The sequence below is a fragment of the Argiope bruennichi genome, chromosome X1 (assembly GCF_947563725.1).
Source record: "Argiope bruennichi chromosome X1, qqArgBrue1.1, whole genome shotgun sequence".
In the NCBI taxonomy this organism is placed as follows: domain Eukaryota; kingdom Metazoa; phylum Arthropoda; class Arachnida; order Araneae; family Araneidae; genus Argiope; species Argiope bruennichi.
In genome coordinates, this window is record NC_079162.1 from 137,036,820 (window position 1) to 137,050,137 (window position 13,318).

General features: G+C 34.2%; 1 protein-coding gene across 1 annotated transcript; it reads left to right on the top strand.

Moving 5' to 3' along the window:
- The first annotated feature begins 9,385 nt into the window (after positions 1-9,385).
- LOC129959422 (uncharacterized) lies at positions 9,386-12,960 on the top strand. The gene is made up of 5 exons (XM_056072245.1): positions 9,386-10,119; positions 10,549-11,150; positions 11,276-11,620; positions 12,314-12,737; positions 12,918-12,960. The coding sequence occupies exons 1-5, from the start codon at positions 9,386-9,388 to the stop codon at positions 12,958-12,960; spliced, it is 2,148 nt and encodes a 715-aa protein (XP_055928220.1).
- The last annotated feature ends 358 nt before the right edge of the window (positions 12,961-13,318 follow it).

Here is a 13,318-nt window from a genome sequence, read left to right on the forward strand (position 1 = left end):
TTAAAATACATTCTTCCCTCAGAGACGGAAACCCATCGCCCTCTTATGAATGCACCAGGAGATGTTTATTTCAATAAAATCGGAGAGATATGGAGGAAGATATTTCCTTTTATTTAGCAACACAATAAACTTCTATTATCAACGGAATCAGGTGGTAAGAAACCACAAAATTGAACAAGCTATATGAACAATAAAGCATAAATTAAGAATTAAAACAAAATAACATGATTCAAAAAGACAAGAGGAGAAAAAGAAAAAAATATACGGTAATCTTACTTTTTGTGCATAACCCCTCATTAGGAGAAAATCAGCATAACTTGACAATCTCGGATTCATGGAATAAATTGTAGCTATGATTGAAAAGCATTTTTTGTTTTAGTTTAACATGCATAAGTAACTTCAATTCTTATAGTCTCAGCACTCTATTCAAATCTCTAATTTTATATGTTCATTTCAATTCTCCTTATATTAATGTGCCATGTCCTCAAAAGTGAAGAAAATAATTATTTACTGCACTCAAGTTCCACTGACAAAGATGGCGTCCGTTTACGATTTATCCGATTAATGAATCATGCATGGCTTTCAGACGCATAATTATCTTTAAGCGACGACAGTTGGCAGCTATTTGGTAATGTTAAAAAAAAAAAAAATTGAGCTGTGTGAATAAATAAATCCGTGGGGTGGTATGATGAGAGAAAACATTCTACTAGCACGCGATGTTCGAAATTTCTCATTTCTCTCCCTCCCTCCGTCTTCACATGGCCGATTCGGTTGTCTTTGCCCTTTCTTTTTCTCCGTTTTTTTTTTTTTTTTTTTTTTTTTTTTTTTACCAATACGCTGCTAGTTATGAAAATGATAAATGATGACAAGATGAAAGGAAAGGAAATTCTAAGCATGCTGCTCATAACATGTGATGGTTCATAAAATTTCTGATTAAAGATTCAACACATGTCTTTTTCATCTGGGTCCCACTGGGCTGTCTCAGACATGATAGTCGTATTTTCTCCTCTTTATTTTGTTTCCGTGCCTATTTCTGTGTCTCCTCTCCCCACAATGTTTTAATTTTCGAAAAACTGACACTTGGTATTTTTAATCGGGAGTTAGCTAAAGATAATGATAGTAATATAGTAAATAAATGCATTAAGTAGAGCTGAGTTAAAAATGGATAGGGTACTGATAAGTGTTATTTTGTTTCTGATGATAATTTTTAAAATTAGAAAGAAGAAAAGAATAATTTATAATTTTTAAAAATAATTATTTAAATGACAAAACGAAAAGAATTGCTATGATGCATTAAATATTTCTAAGATGCACATATAAGCTTATATTAATGAGGGTTTTGATTTCAAAAGGATACTTTTTACAGCAGCAAAGATTTTAGAACAATGCTATGCATAGTCACCTCGCTTTTCGTGAACCAAAAATTCGTGTATTTGACACTCATTATACTCGAGACCTACTATTTAAGAAACCCTGGCTTAGAGTTAAATAATTCACAGAATGAAATCTATTGATTTTTATAAGTCCATTGGTCACTTTGGTAAATTGGCAAAATAAGTTGAAACAAAAAATGTTTCCAGACAATAATTGTTCTCTACTAAGTGATCAACATTTCTTAGATGAAATGAAAACTTCTCACACTTTATGTCTTAACAATATCTTTGATTCGAAGTAAATTTCTATTTTATATGCGACGAAAATAATTTAGAATATTAAGATATCTGTCATTAAATATTCCGAGATTTTGAAAAAATTCGGCTAATATTTCAACATAATTCTTATCAAAATCTGAAAATTGAGTTTGAGTTTGATGTTTATGGCACAAGAGCCAGATTTGTCTATACTGCGCCAAACATATGGTAAAATGAGATAAAAAAAAGTTTTTTTTAAAAATTTTAAAAATTGACAGTTCATTTTCAAATCTGAAAATTGACTACATCTAAGAATATGGTAAACTAATGAAAAAATGTAATAGATTGAATACATGATACCGATTTTAAAGGAAAACATTGTCTATTAAAATTATATTAATCACTTAAACGTTTCATTGTGCAACCGCCCAAACGCTGCAATCGGCTTTCCGTGCGTGCGCATTAGTCTTTCTTGATCACTGGCTCTCAACTGATGCCATTTTGGTTGCTCTACGTTTTGTTTTCAGTTTGCTGTACACATTTAAAATGTGTTATAGTCTATTATAAATGGATTTATAGCAGTAGAAAACGCGGATGACGTTATAGTAATTAAAGTTTTATTTTGTGCAACTGCTCCCAACGCGTTACAGCATTGGAATGTACAAGATCATAATTGTTATAGGTGGCACTCTTGCATTCCATGACGTAATATTCCGCCCGACGTTGAAATATGCAAGATTTCAAAACATATTTAATTATACATTTAGCTTACATTTGCTAAAACCAAATAAATAAAACTATTAAGATGAAATATTTACAAATGAACATCAAAATTGCAAAATATATACAAATTGTATACTAAAAATCATATAAATACAATACGTAAGTATATACAACTATCTTTTCTAATTTAATTTTCAAAGTTACCCTTTATTGTAAGAGACATATTTTTGAAGTAGGGCGTGTAAAAATACCTGTGTTAGTTTTTAATTAAAAAACTTTTACTCTGTCCTCATTTCCATAAACTGTTATCTCTAAAATTATATCCAATGCCCATTTGCAAGGACGCAAATCATTTTCCTTTAACAATATTAAACATCCGACCTTAATGTTGTTTTTTTTAATTGCCACTTATTTCTTTGCTGTAAGTGGTTCAAATAATCAATTTTCCAGCGTTTCCAAATTGTTTGAACACATTTGGTAGTATATTGCCAGCGCGGCAATCTATTATCAGAAATACCCACAATTTCCGGTTCAGGTATTGAAGTAATTGGTAGATGTGAATGATAAAGTGTCCAGGAGTTAAAACTTCATATTCATTAATGTTATCCGATAATGGAATTGAGGGGCGTGAATTAAGTATACCTTCAATCTGAATTACTATTGTTTCAAATTCTTTAATAGTTATTTTATTATTAGCTAAAGTTCTATAAAGGTGGTCTTTAAATTATTTTACTCCTGCCTCCCATAAACCTCCGAAATTGGGGGAACGAGGGGGAATAAATTTCCATTGGATTGATTCTGAGGATAGGTAATTACCTAAAGTCTCATTAGTCTGACAAACAAATTTTTTAAGCGATTTAATTCTGAAGCTGACCCTTGAAATTAGATGCATTATCCGACATAAATGTTGCAATGCGGCCTCTACGGGCGCAGAGTCTCTTTAAAGATGCAATGAAAGCTTCAGTCGTCAAATATGTACCGTTTCTATGTGAATAGCTTTAGTTGACAAACATACAAAAATCTCTACATAAACCTTTGAATATATTCCCTTTCTGTGGTTTTTAAGTTTTATTTGAAAAGGGCCTCAAAAATCTACCGAGTTTAAAAATGGAGAACTTGAAGTTACTCTCTCTGAAGGTAAATTTATCATTAACTGTTCTAACACCCGAGGCCTTTGCCTAAAGCGCAGCATAGCCATGTCTGGCTTTTGCGCCATTAAAATCCAATCAATCAATCCATCAAGTCTTTGCCTAAAACATCTAATACAATTACGGATAATTTTCCTTGCAATACCTTTACCATTTAAGGGCCATTATTGTAATCTAATTTGATGCAACAAACCTTATGCACCAATATGTAGAAACTTTTTATGTACATGCTCAAAAAGTAACTTAGTGAATGTATGCTTACTGGGTAAAATTATTTGATGTTTAGATTCAAATGGCAAGTCAGAATTTTTAAGTCTACCGCCAACTCTAAGTAATCCTTTTTCATCTAAGAATGGATCTAAAGATCTTAACTTACTTGTTTTTGAGATATTTTTACCTTTATTTAGTGCATCTATTTCTGATTTAAATTCACTCAACTGTGTTACACTAGATAAATATTCAATACTTCTTTGCAGTTCCTCAGTAGTAAAATATTTACTTACCTTATTACGACACTCTTTAGCTTTAGTGTTATTAATAAACCTTAAAATAAAGCTAACTATTCTAATTAATTTTATGAAATTATTTGTAAGATTGAAGAGTTCATCATAAAAATTTGAATGAAAGTCATTAATGTTCAGAGTCAAAACACATTTTAGTTCACCAGCAAAGGCAAACTCCTGCATGGATTGATTATCTACTGGTTCATCAGTAAGTTCATCTGGACCAGAAAACCAAATTTTATTCCTTATGAGTTCATCTGCACTGCATACTTTAGAAATAATGTCAGCAGGATTGTTTTTGCTACTTACATGTTTCCAGGTAATCTGATGTGAGTGTTTGGATCTCCGCTACCCTATTGCTGCCAAATGTTTTTAGCTTATAGAGCTCTGTCTTGATCCACACAAAAAAATAATAGTAGAGTCCGTCCACAATGAGATCACATCAATGGGTAATATCAGAATTGGAATTATCTTTTCCACTAATCTGGATAACAGCAACTCGGAGCACAATTCAAGTCGGGGTATGGTAAGTGACTTTAATGGAGCCACTCTGGATTTGCTGCACACTAGACTAGTTTTAAATTGTCCAGATTGGGTGAGACACTTTAAATAGACAACAGCAGCATAAGCATGTTCTGATGTGTCAGAAAATCCATAAATCTCAATGCAAACTGCATCAGGAAGTGGAATAAACCTTTGAATTCTGAAGTTGTTTACTTCCGAGAGTTTTATGTAGAACCCTTTCCATTCTATCATTGCATCAGATGGTAATTTTTCATTCCATTCCAATTTTATCTTCCAAAGTCCTTGGAAAAATATTTTTGCCTCGGTAATGAGAGGGCCTAAAAGTCCAAGTGGATCATAAAGACTCACTATTTCTGACAGCATTTCCCTTTTTGAAAAAAGAGTCCTTAGGCTTGATCTTTACCTTACATGTAAAGCAATCTTCTTTTGGATCCCAAAACATACCTAATGTCTTTACAGAACTAACACCTTGTTCTTTCGGAAATGAATAGGATATGGTAGACAGGTTTTGTAGTAAATTAAAGTTATTAGCGACCATTTGTGAAGCTCAAATCCAGCTCTTCTGAGGAGTTCTGAAATATGGGTTTGAAGAATTTTAGTATCTTTTAGCGTTGCATCACCTGACAGAATGTCATCCTTGTAGAAATCAGAATAAATCACATCTGCAGCCTTTGGAAAGTCCTTTTTTTCATCATCTGCTAAAGCCTTTAAGGTCCTGGTAGCCAAAAGTGGTGCAGAAACTGTTCCATAGGTTACTATAGACAGTTTGTAAATCTTCACTGGAGAATCAGCTCTTTTCCATACAATACGCTGTAAGTCTCTTTGAGTGGGATCGATAAGTATTTGTACATTTTTTTTAATATCTGCACTAAATGCGTATCTGTGTTTTCTGAATCTACTTACTATGGAAAAAAGATCTTGCTGAATAATACCTCCATTTAGTAAAATGGAATCTAAAGAATACTCGCTTGTTGTTTTTGCACTAGCATCAAAATCCACTCTTAAGGGAGTTGACATTTTCTCAAGTTTATATATCGCGTGGTGGGGAATGTAATAGTTCACATTGCTATTGCAGCTTCAATTTTAATCTCCCCCAAGTGTTCTCATATTCTCGCATAAATTCCTTATATAAGATTTTAATAGTATTATTTTTGTTTAATTTAACAAAGTAAAACAAATTAAATGCCGGATTATTATTTCTTAACAATAATTCGGCATTTTCTTTTATGGGTAACTGAGCTATAAATCTTCCCGTTTTATCTCTTTTATAAGTTTTAACAAAATGCTCCTCACAATAAATTTCTTCTTCACTCTTTGTTATTTCTTCAGCATTAACCTGCAATGATTCCAATTCAAAAAATTGTTTAACTGCTGCATCTAAATTTGGTTCACTTACGTACGAGATAACAATTGGCTTGTTTAGGTAACTGAGGAAGAATGCCTGTAACTAAATATTTGTATTTTGTAATAATACATCTTCATTTTGCAGACGAAGTTGCTCAGGTTTTAAAATCTCAAAAAATAGCTCACTTTCTAATAGTATATCAATTTGACCTGGCGTGTGGAAATTGAAATCAGCTAATGCAATTGAAGAGGGAATATTTAATTCATATATATTTAATTTCGATACAGGAATCTCATCAGTTATTTTAGGAAGAATAGAACATTACACCATGTGTGAAAATGAATAATCTCGATTTGATATTTTAATGTTAGCAGCGTGTTTAATAAACTGCGTAATTCCATTTATACTAGTTACATCTTGCTTTGTAGATTTTAATTTGATTCCCAATTTTCTAGCTATATCTTCTCGAAGAATACATAAAGTCGAAGCATTGTCTAAGAGCCTTCTTAATTGAACTCTGCGACCATCTGCAGTTTTCACATAAATAAGAAGAGTGTTTAATATAACCGATTTATCCGCTTCTGTCACCTGTTTAATATCTCTCGGATTCAATATCAAAACAAATACTTCGGTTTGTATGTTTAGTTTCGGTTTCGTTTCAGCATCTATTTGGCTTTCGTTCGCCCGTGTCCTTGAGTCTGAAGTGATAGCGTGAATTTCAGCTGACTCATCATGTAAGAGCGAATTATGCCTTTTACTGCAACTTGGAATGTTGCAAGAATATTTTGATTTACATATCCTCGGATGAGGTTTAAGACAGTTAAGGCATAATTTATTATTCCTAACAAAATTCTTTCTAACCTCGATAGACATATTTTGAAAAGTAACGCATCTAAATAGTGCGTGATAGATTTTGCATAAAATACAAGCTTTAGTTGTCACGAAAAGCACTTCCACTTCTTCTGAGGCAACTCAACTCCGGAGTTTCCTGTCCAAAAAGAACAACTACAACTTCTAATTCTTATTGGTAAATAATGTGAATAAAGAGTGTTCGTTATACAAAATGTGAGTTTTTCATTTGAAAGAGTAAAAGTATCTTTGAAGTAATTAAGATATTATTTACCCTTCATTTAAACGTGTTCACTTGTGATAAAAGATCCTATCTTATTTTACGAGTCAAAAGAATCTGATGATCCAGCATTTTTTAGTAATTTGAAGTTAGTTTCGATTTGTGTATTACTGAATGCTGGTACAACATAACTAATGGCGTCCGCGACAGGACTTGTATAATTTGATATGCATAATAAGTAAGAAAAAGGCAAATGAATTTGAATTTGAGTTTTAATTTAAGTGATTTATTGTACTTTGAATTTGTTTAAGATAAAAATGGAAAATTTTAAAAAGAAAAGAACTGTTGCACGTTCAGCATTCACACGTTTATATAACACTATTAATGATGTAATCTCTAAAGATGGTGCCAATTTATTGGCCGAGTTTGATCTACTTGGCGAAAAGTATAACGAACTTTGTGTACTGAATGATGAAATTATGAATTTAATGTTACTTGAAACAGAAACGAAACCAGACGACTTGGATGCTGAAACTTTTGCTGCAGATGAATATAACAAGAAATTTAAACGAATCAACATTATTTTTAAAAACAAAAGTAATAACTCTGAAGAAAGTGATGACTCTAGTCCTGTTCAGAGTATTTTTAAAAGAAAATTTAAGTTACCGTTACTGGAATTAAAAAATTTTGGTGGTGAAATCAAAGACTGGTTGCCATTTTGGGGTCAGTTTAGTAAAATTGATAGTGACCCAAATATTGACGAGGCTGATAAACTTCAATATTTGATACAAGCTACATTGCCTTCTGCTAGAGCTAGAGAGTTAGTTGAAAGTTTTCCACCTTCAAAGGAAAATTATCACAAAGCAATAGACTCGTTAAAATCACGATTTGGACGAGATGACTTACTTATCGAATTCTATGTTCGGGAACTTTTGAAGTTAACAATTTCTATGAAATCTAGGGATCAAAAAGTAAAACTTCCTACTTTGTACGATCGGATTGAGACACAGCTTAGAGCTTTAGAAAGTTTAGGAGTAACAACTGAAAAATATGCAGTTATGCTCTTTCCTTTAGTTGAATCTTGTTTATCCGAGGAAGTTCTCAGAGCTTGGCAAATGAATAATAATTATAGTGATTAAAAAGAAGAATCTCGACTTGAAAATTTAATGCCGTTTTTGAAAAACGAAGTAGAAGGAGAAGAACGAATCAATCTGGCCATGAAAGGGTTTTCTGTTAGAGACAGTCCTAAGATTTATTCATTGAAAACGGCTGCACTCATTGTACACGGCTGCCGGGCTTTTTGCTGGAAGTCAAAGTCTACTAACTGTGTTTTTTGCAACGAAAAGAATCATGAAAGTAAAAATTGCAAACTTTCATTGAATTTAGATTTACAGGAAAAAACAACTTTGCTGGCCAAGAAGAAATGCTGTTATCGATGTTTCAAGACTGGACACATGGTAGGGCAGTGTACAAGTAAAATGAAATGAATGAATGAATCCCAGTGTCAAAAAAAACATTATAATGTTATGTGTCCTGAAATGAAGCATTTTGAATCCACTGGTTTAGGTAAAATAGTCGACAAAGCTATGGAAAATTCAAAGGAAAAATTCAACACCTTGGCGATCCCAACTTGTTCAGCTGATGTTCTTCTGCAAACTTTAGTAGTATATCTTTATGGTAATGATGGCAATTTTCCTGTGAGAGCGTTAATTGACACAGGTAGCCAAAAATCATACATAACTAAAGAAGCTGTTTCTAAATTGAGTTATGAAACAATTAGAGCTGAAGATATGATCCACAATCTTTTTGGTGGTATAGAGAGTAAGCAGAAACATCATTTATACAAAGTGTATGCAAGCAGTTTCCAAAAGGACTATAACTGTTCTTTCGAAGCTTATGATCAAGAGACAATATGTATTGATATACCAACAGCAACTTCTGGACCGTGGACTAAAGAGATTGAAGAAAAAGGAATATTTCTTAGTGACAAAGAAGCCCGTCTCTATGATTCAACGTCTTCAGTGCATTTGTTGATAGGTGTTGATATAGCAGGTAAACTTTTTACTGGAAAAGTTGTGAATTTATCTTGTGGATTAATAGCAATGGAAACGCTACTTGGATGGACTCTTATGGGAAAATTAGAAAATGAAATGAAAAATGACATCTACATGACAGTACTGTCTTTACAAGTGAACAACAAAAGCATTAGTGATCTTTGGAGTTTGGAAACTCTTGGAATATTGGATCCTGCAGATAAACAAAGCCAAATGGAAATTGAGAAAGAAACCGAAAAGCTGTTTTTGAATTCTGTTAAACAAGATGGAGATGGTAGATATGTTGTTTCACTACCATAGTTAGAAGATCACCCTGTTCTACCTTCGAACAAAAGTCTTGCTGAGAAAAGATTGAAAAATGCAATTGATAGAATCAAAAATCTTGGTATGCTACAGGACTATGAAAATGTTTTTGAAAACTGGAAGAAAGAAGGTATTGTTGAAGAATTAAATAGTGAAGATCTCAAGGACTCTAAGTGTCACTATCTTCCTCATCGACCTGTCATAAAAAACAATTCACCAACAAGGATCAGATCTGTCTTCGATGGTTCTGCAAAATCCAAAGGAAGTCCATCCTTAAATGATTGCCTAGTAACAGGTCCAAACCTTGTGGAACTTATTCCAACCCTAATAAATAGGTTTCGTATTGGGAAGTATGGTGTGATCGCCGATATACACAAAGCTTTTCTACAGATTCAGCTGAATGACAGTGACAAGGATTATCTGCGATTTCTTTGGTGGCAAGATGGAGATTCAAATAATGTCAAAATCTACAGACACTGCCGCGTAGTGTTTGGGATCAAATCAAGTCCATTCCTTTTAGGGGCAACATTGAATCACCTATTAGATGGAGCTCCTGATTGCTACAAGATGACAGCTCAACACCTACAGAAATATATGTATGTTGACAATTGTGTGGCTAGTGTTAAAAGCGAAGCTGACTTGACACAGTTTATAAATGAATCCACAAAAATCATGGCTCTCGGAAAATTTGATTTACGTGGCTGGCAACACAATTCTTTTGAATCCTTAATAGACAATTGTAATGAATCTCAAGATGTTTCTCCTACCTCTCAAAACGTTCCAGTTCTTGGTCTTCTTTGGAACATTGAAAGAGACACGTTAGAAATTGATGTCAAAAGTGACACGCAGAGTGAATCTGTGAAAGTAACAAAGAGATATATTCTCTTAAAATGTCACAAAATACTTGACCCTATTGGAATTACTACCCCCATAACTTTAATTCCAAAAATATTGCTCCAAGAAACGTGGAAAATTAAGGCTAATTGAGATGACATTCTTCCAGAAGAAATTGTTCATAAATTTGAAAAATGGGACAGACAGTTACATCAGTTGAACAAACTAGAAATACCAAGATGGATTCAGGGGCATAAGAACTCAAAACATAGTTTGCATGTATTTTGTGACGCTAGTCAACAAGCCTATGCTACTTGCATTTTCTTAAGATCTGTGAACCAGAAAGGAGTTACTTGTCATTTAGTAGCAGCAAGATCATGAATAGCACCCCTAAAAAGTATTTCCATTTCCAGATTGGAGCTATTGGGTTGTTGCATCGGCTTGTGGCTTGCCAAAACTATTTGCACTGATTTAGAAGAACTTGGTGATATACCTGTTTATTACTGGTCAGATTCCATGAACTGTTTGTACTGGATTAATAATGATGAGCAACGGGCAACGTTTGTAATGAACCGAGTAAAGGAAATTAGATCGCGCAGTGAACCTTATCAGTGGAATCATGTACCTGGAAATCTAAACCCAGCTGACTTACCTTCGAGAGGCTGTTCAGTTAATACTTTGATAGCTCGAAGATGGTGGGAAGGTCCAGCCTGGTTAACAGAGGAAGAAGAATTGTGGCCCGTGTCTAATTTATCCCCTGACAAGAATGTCGTCAATGCAGAAAAGAAAAAATCAGTTGTCAATTCTCTGTTTGTGTCAGATTACATTAGAGAATTCTTAATAAGATTTTCGTCATTTGAGAAGCTGATTCGAGTTACTGCATGGATGATCAGGTTTTGCAGAAGCAGTAAACTAGCAAAATCTTGTCGTGTAACAGACATACTGACTCCTGACGAGCTGAAGGAAGCAGAAACAAAAATCTTGTTGATTGTCAAAAAAACTTCATTTGTTTCTGGTAAGAACGAAGGCCTAAAAATATCCAATATGTTATTGACCAAAATGGATTATTAAGAATGAAAACCAGGTTAACATTTCGAGAAGATACTCAAGATTTCAAGTTTCCAATAATTCTTCCTTCAGATCATCCTGTTGTTACAAGTTTGATTGTATCTAAACATAAAGAACTTTTGCACTGTGGTATTCAGACGTTAATAGCAAGTCTTCGAGAAAAATATTGGATTTTGAAGGCCAGGAAAACAATTAGAAAGGTTATACGTAAATGTGTTATTTGCAAAAGATTCAATGCCAGACCTATTGAAGTAATGTTTGCTCCTCTGTCTGACGATCGAATCAAGGATGTTTCTTGTTTTGAAGTCACTGGAATAGATCTGGCTGGACCAGTCTTCTTGAGAGATGGAAGCAAATCATGGATTGTTTTATTTACCTGTGCAGTTTACCGCACAGTACATCTTGACACAGTACACAGTACATTAGTAACATCACTTACGACTGGCAAATTCCTTTTCTCTTTACGTCGGTTTATCGCAAGAAGAGGAAGACCTTCTACAATCTATACTAATAACGATTATAATTTTCATGGATCCGATCAAGCTCTGAGAAGAGTGGATTGGCAAAAAATCAAAAGCAACACATCTGTGTCAAGAATACAGCGGAAGTTCATCCCGACCAGCTCGCCATGATGGAGTAGATTCTTTGAAAGATTGATTGGCCTAATGAAAACCATCTTAAGAAAAGTCCTCGGCAAGGATTGCTTAAAATATTAGGAGCTTTCAACAGTCCTTTGCGATTGTGAGAATGTCATAAATTCCAGACCAATAACTTAAGTTTCTGAAGACCTGGAACTCGAACCACTGACTCCAGCGATGTTTCTGAGAGACCTTAAAGAGAGTGGAGTTCTAGATATGGATCAAATCGAATCTTCAAGTTTGCAAAAAAGATATCTTTATAGATTGAAACTTTGTGAAGATCTAAGAAAACGGTTTCGGTCTGAGTATCTTGGACAGCTTAGAAGTTATGCGAAAAAATCACGAAACAGCTACCTCTTTTCCATAGGAGATATAGTTTTATTAGAAACCACTGCCAAAAGAATCAGTTGGCCTCTTGGAAAAGTGGTCGAATTAACCAAATGAAAAGATGGAATAGTGCGTCTTGTCAAAGTTCGCACTAAGCAAGGAGAGTTGCTTCGACCTATACAGCGCCTCTGTCCTCTTGAAGTAAGTTCTCCCTTCGACAGAGAACTTCGCAAGCGAATTGAAGATCCTGTCATTTGTGACGAAGGAGAGGACATAATCCGAGTGATTCATCATCCCCAGTGCCGGTCTCTCAGGAAGAACCAGCACCAGTGCCCGTCTCTCAGGAAGAACCAGCACCAGTGCCCGTCTCTCAGGAAGAACCAGCACCAGTGCCCGTCTCTCAGGAAGAACCAGCACCAGTGCTCGTCTCTCAGGAAGAACCAGCACCAGTGCTCGTCTCTCAGGAAGAACCAGCACCAGTGCTCGTCTCTCAGGAAGAACCAGCACCAGTGCCCGTCTCTCAGGAAGAACCAGCACCAGTGCTCGTCTCTCAGGAAGAACCAGCACCAGTTAATCTTTTTTTTTATATTCATCTTTATACATTTTAAACTCATTCTTCTTATTTATCATGTTGTCAATTATTTTGCCAAATGTAGTCATTCTGCTAACTTAAACCGTTACATGGGTATTTTGATTGTTTGTAATATACTTAAAATGATTTTAAAATTATTGTATTCGTTATTATCCAGTTCTCAACCACCGTTCCGAAGAGGTAAAGACTTTTGCCATTGAAATTTTCAATTTCTCGCTGACTGGGTATGGGGGCCGGGATGGTTATAGAAGGGATTACCAAAAGTTTATAATATGATATCGATTTCATAAATTTTTACTTCGACTTTTCATAGTCTATTTTTAAGACTAAGAGTGTGGAAAGGAATCATTAAAAACGTTTATTCTTTAGCATTATAACCATAAAAAGTTGAACAGTAAACCGTTTCCTCCAAACTTTTGTACAATATATAAAAAAAACTGTAAATAACGTGTAATAATAAACGTGTAATTTTGCTTTCCAGCACGAATAGTGTCATCATAAAAAACACTGAATTACAGTCATCCGTATTGGATGCTGCCGGAGGCCCAGCCAGTGATC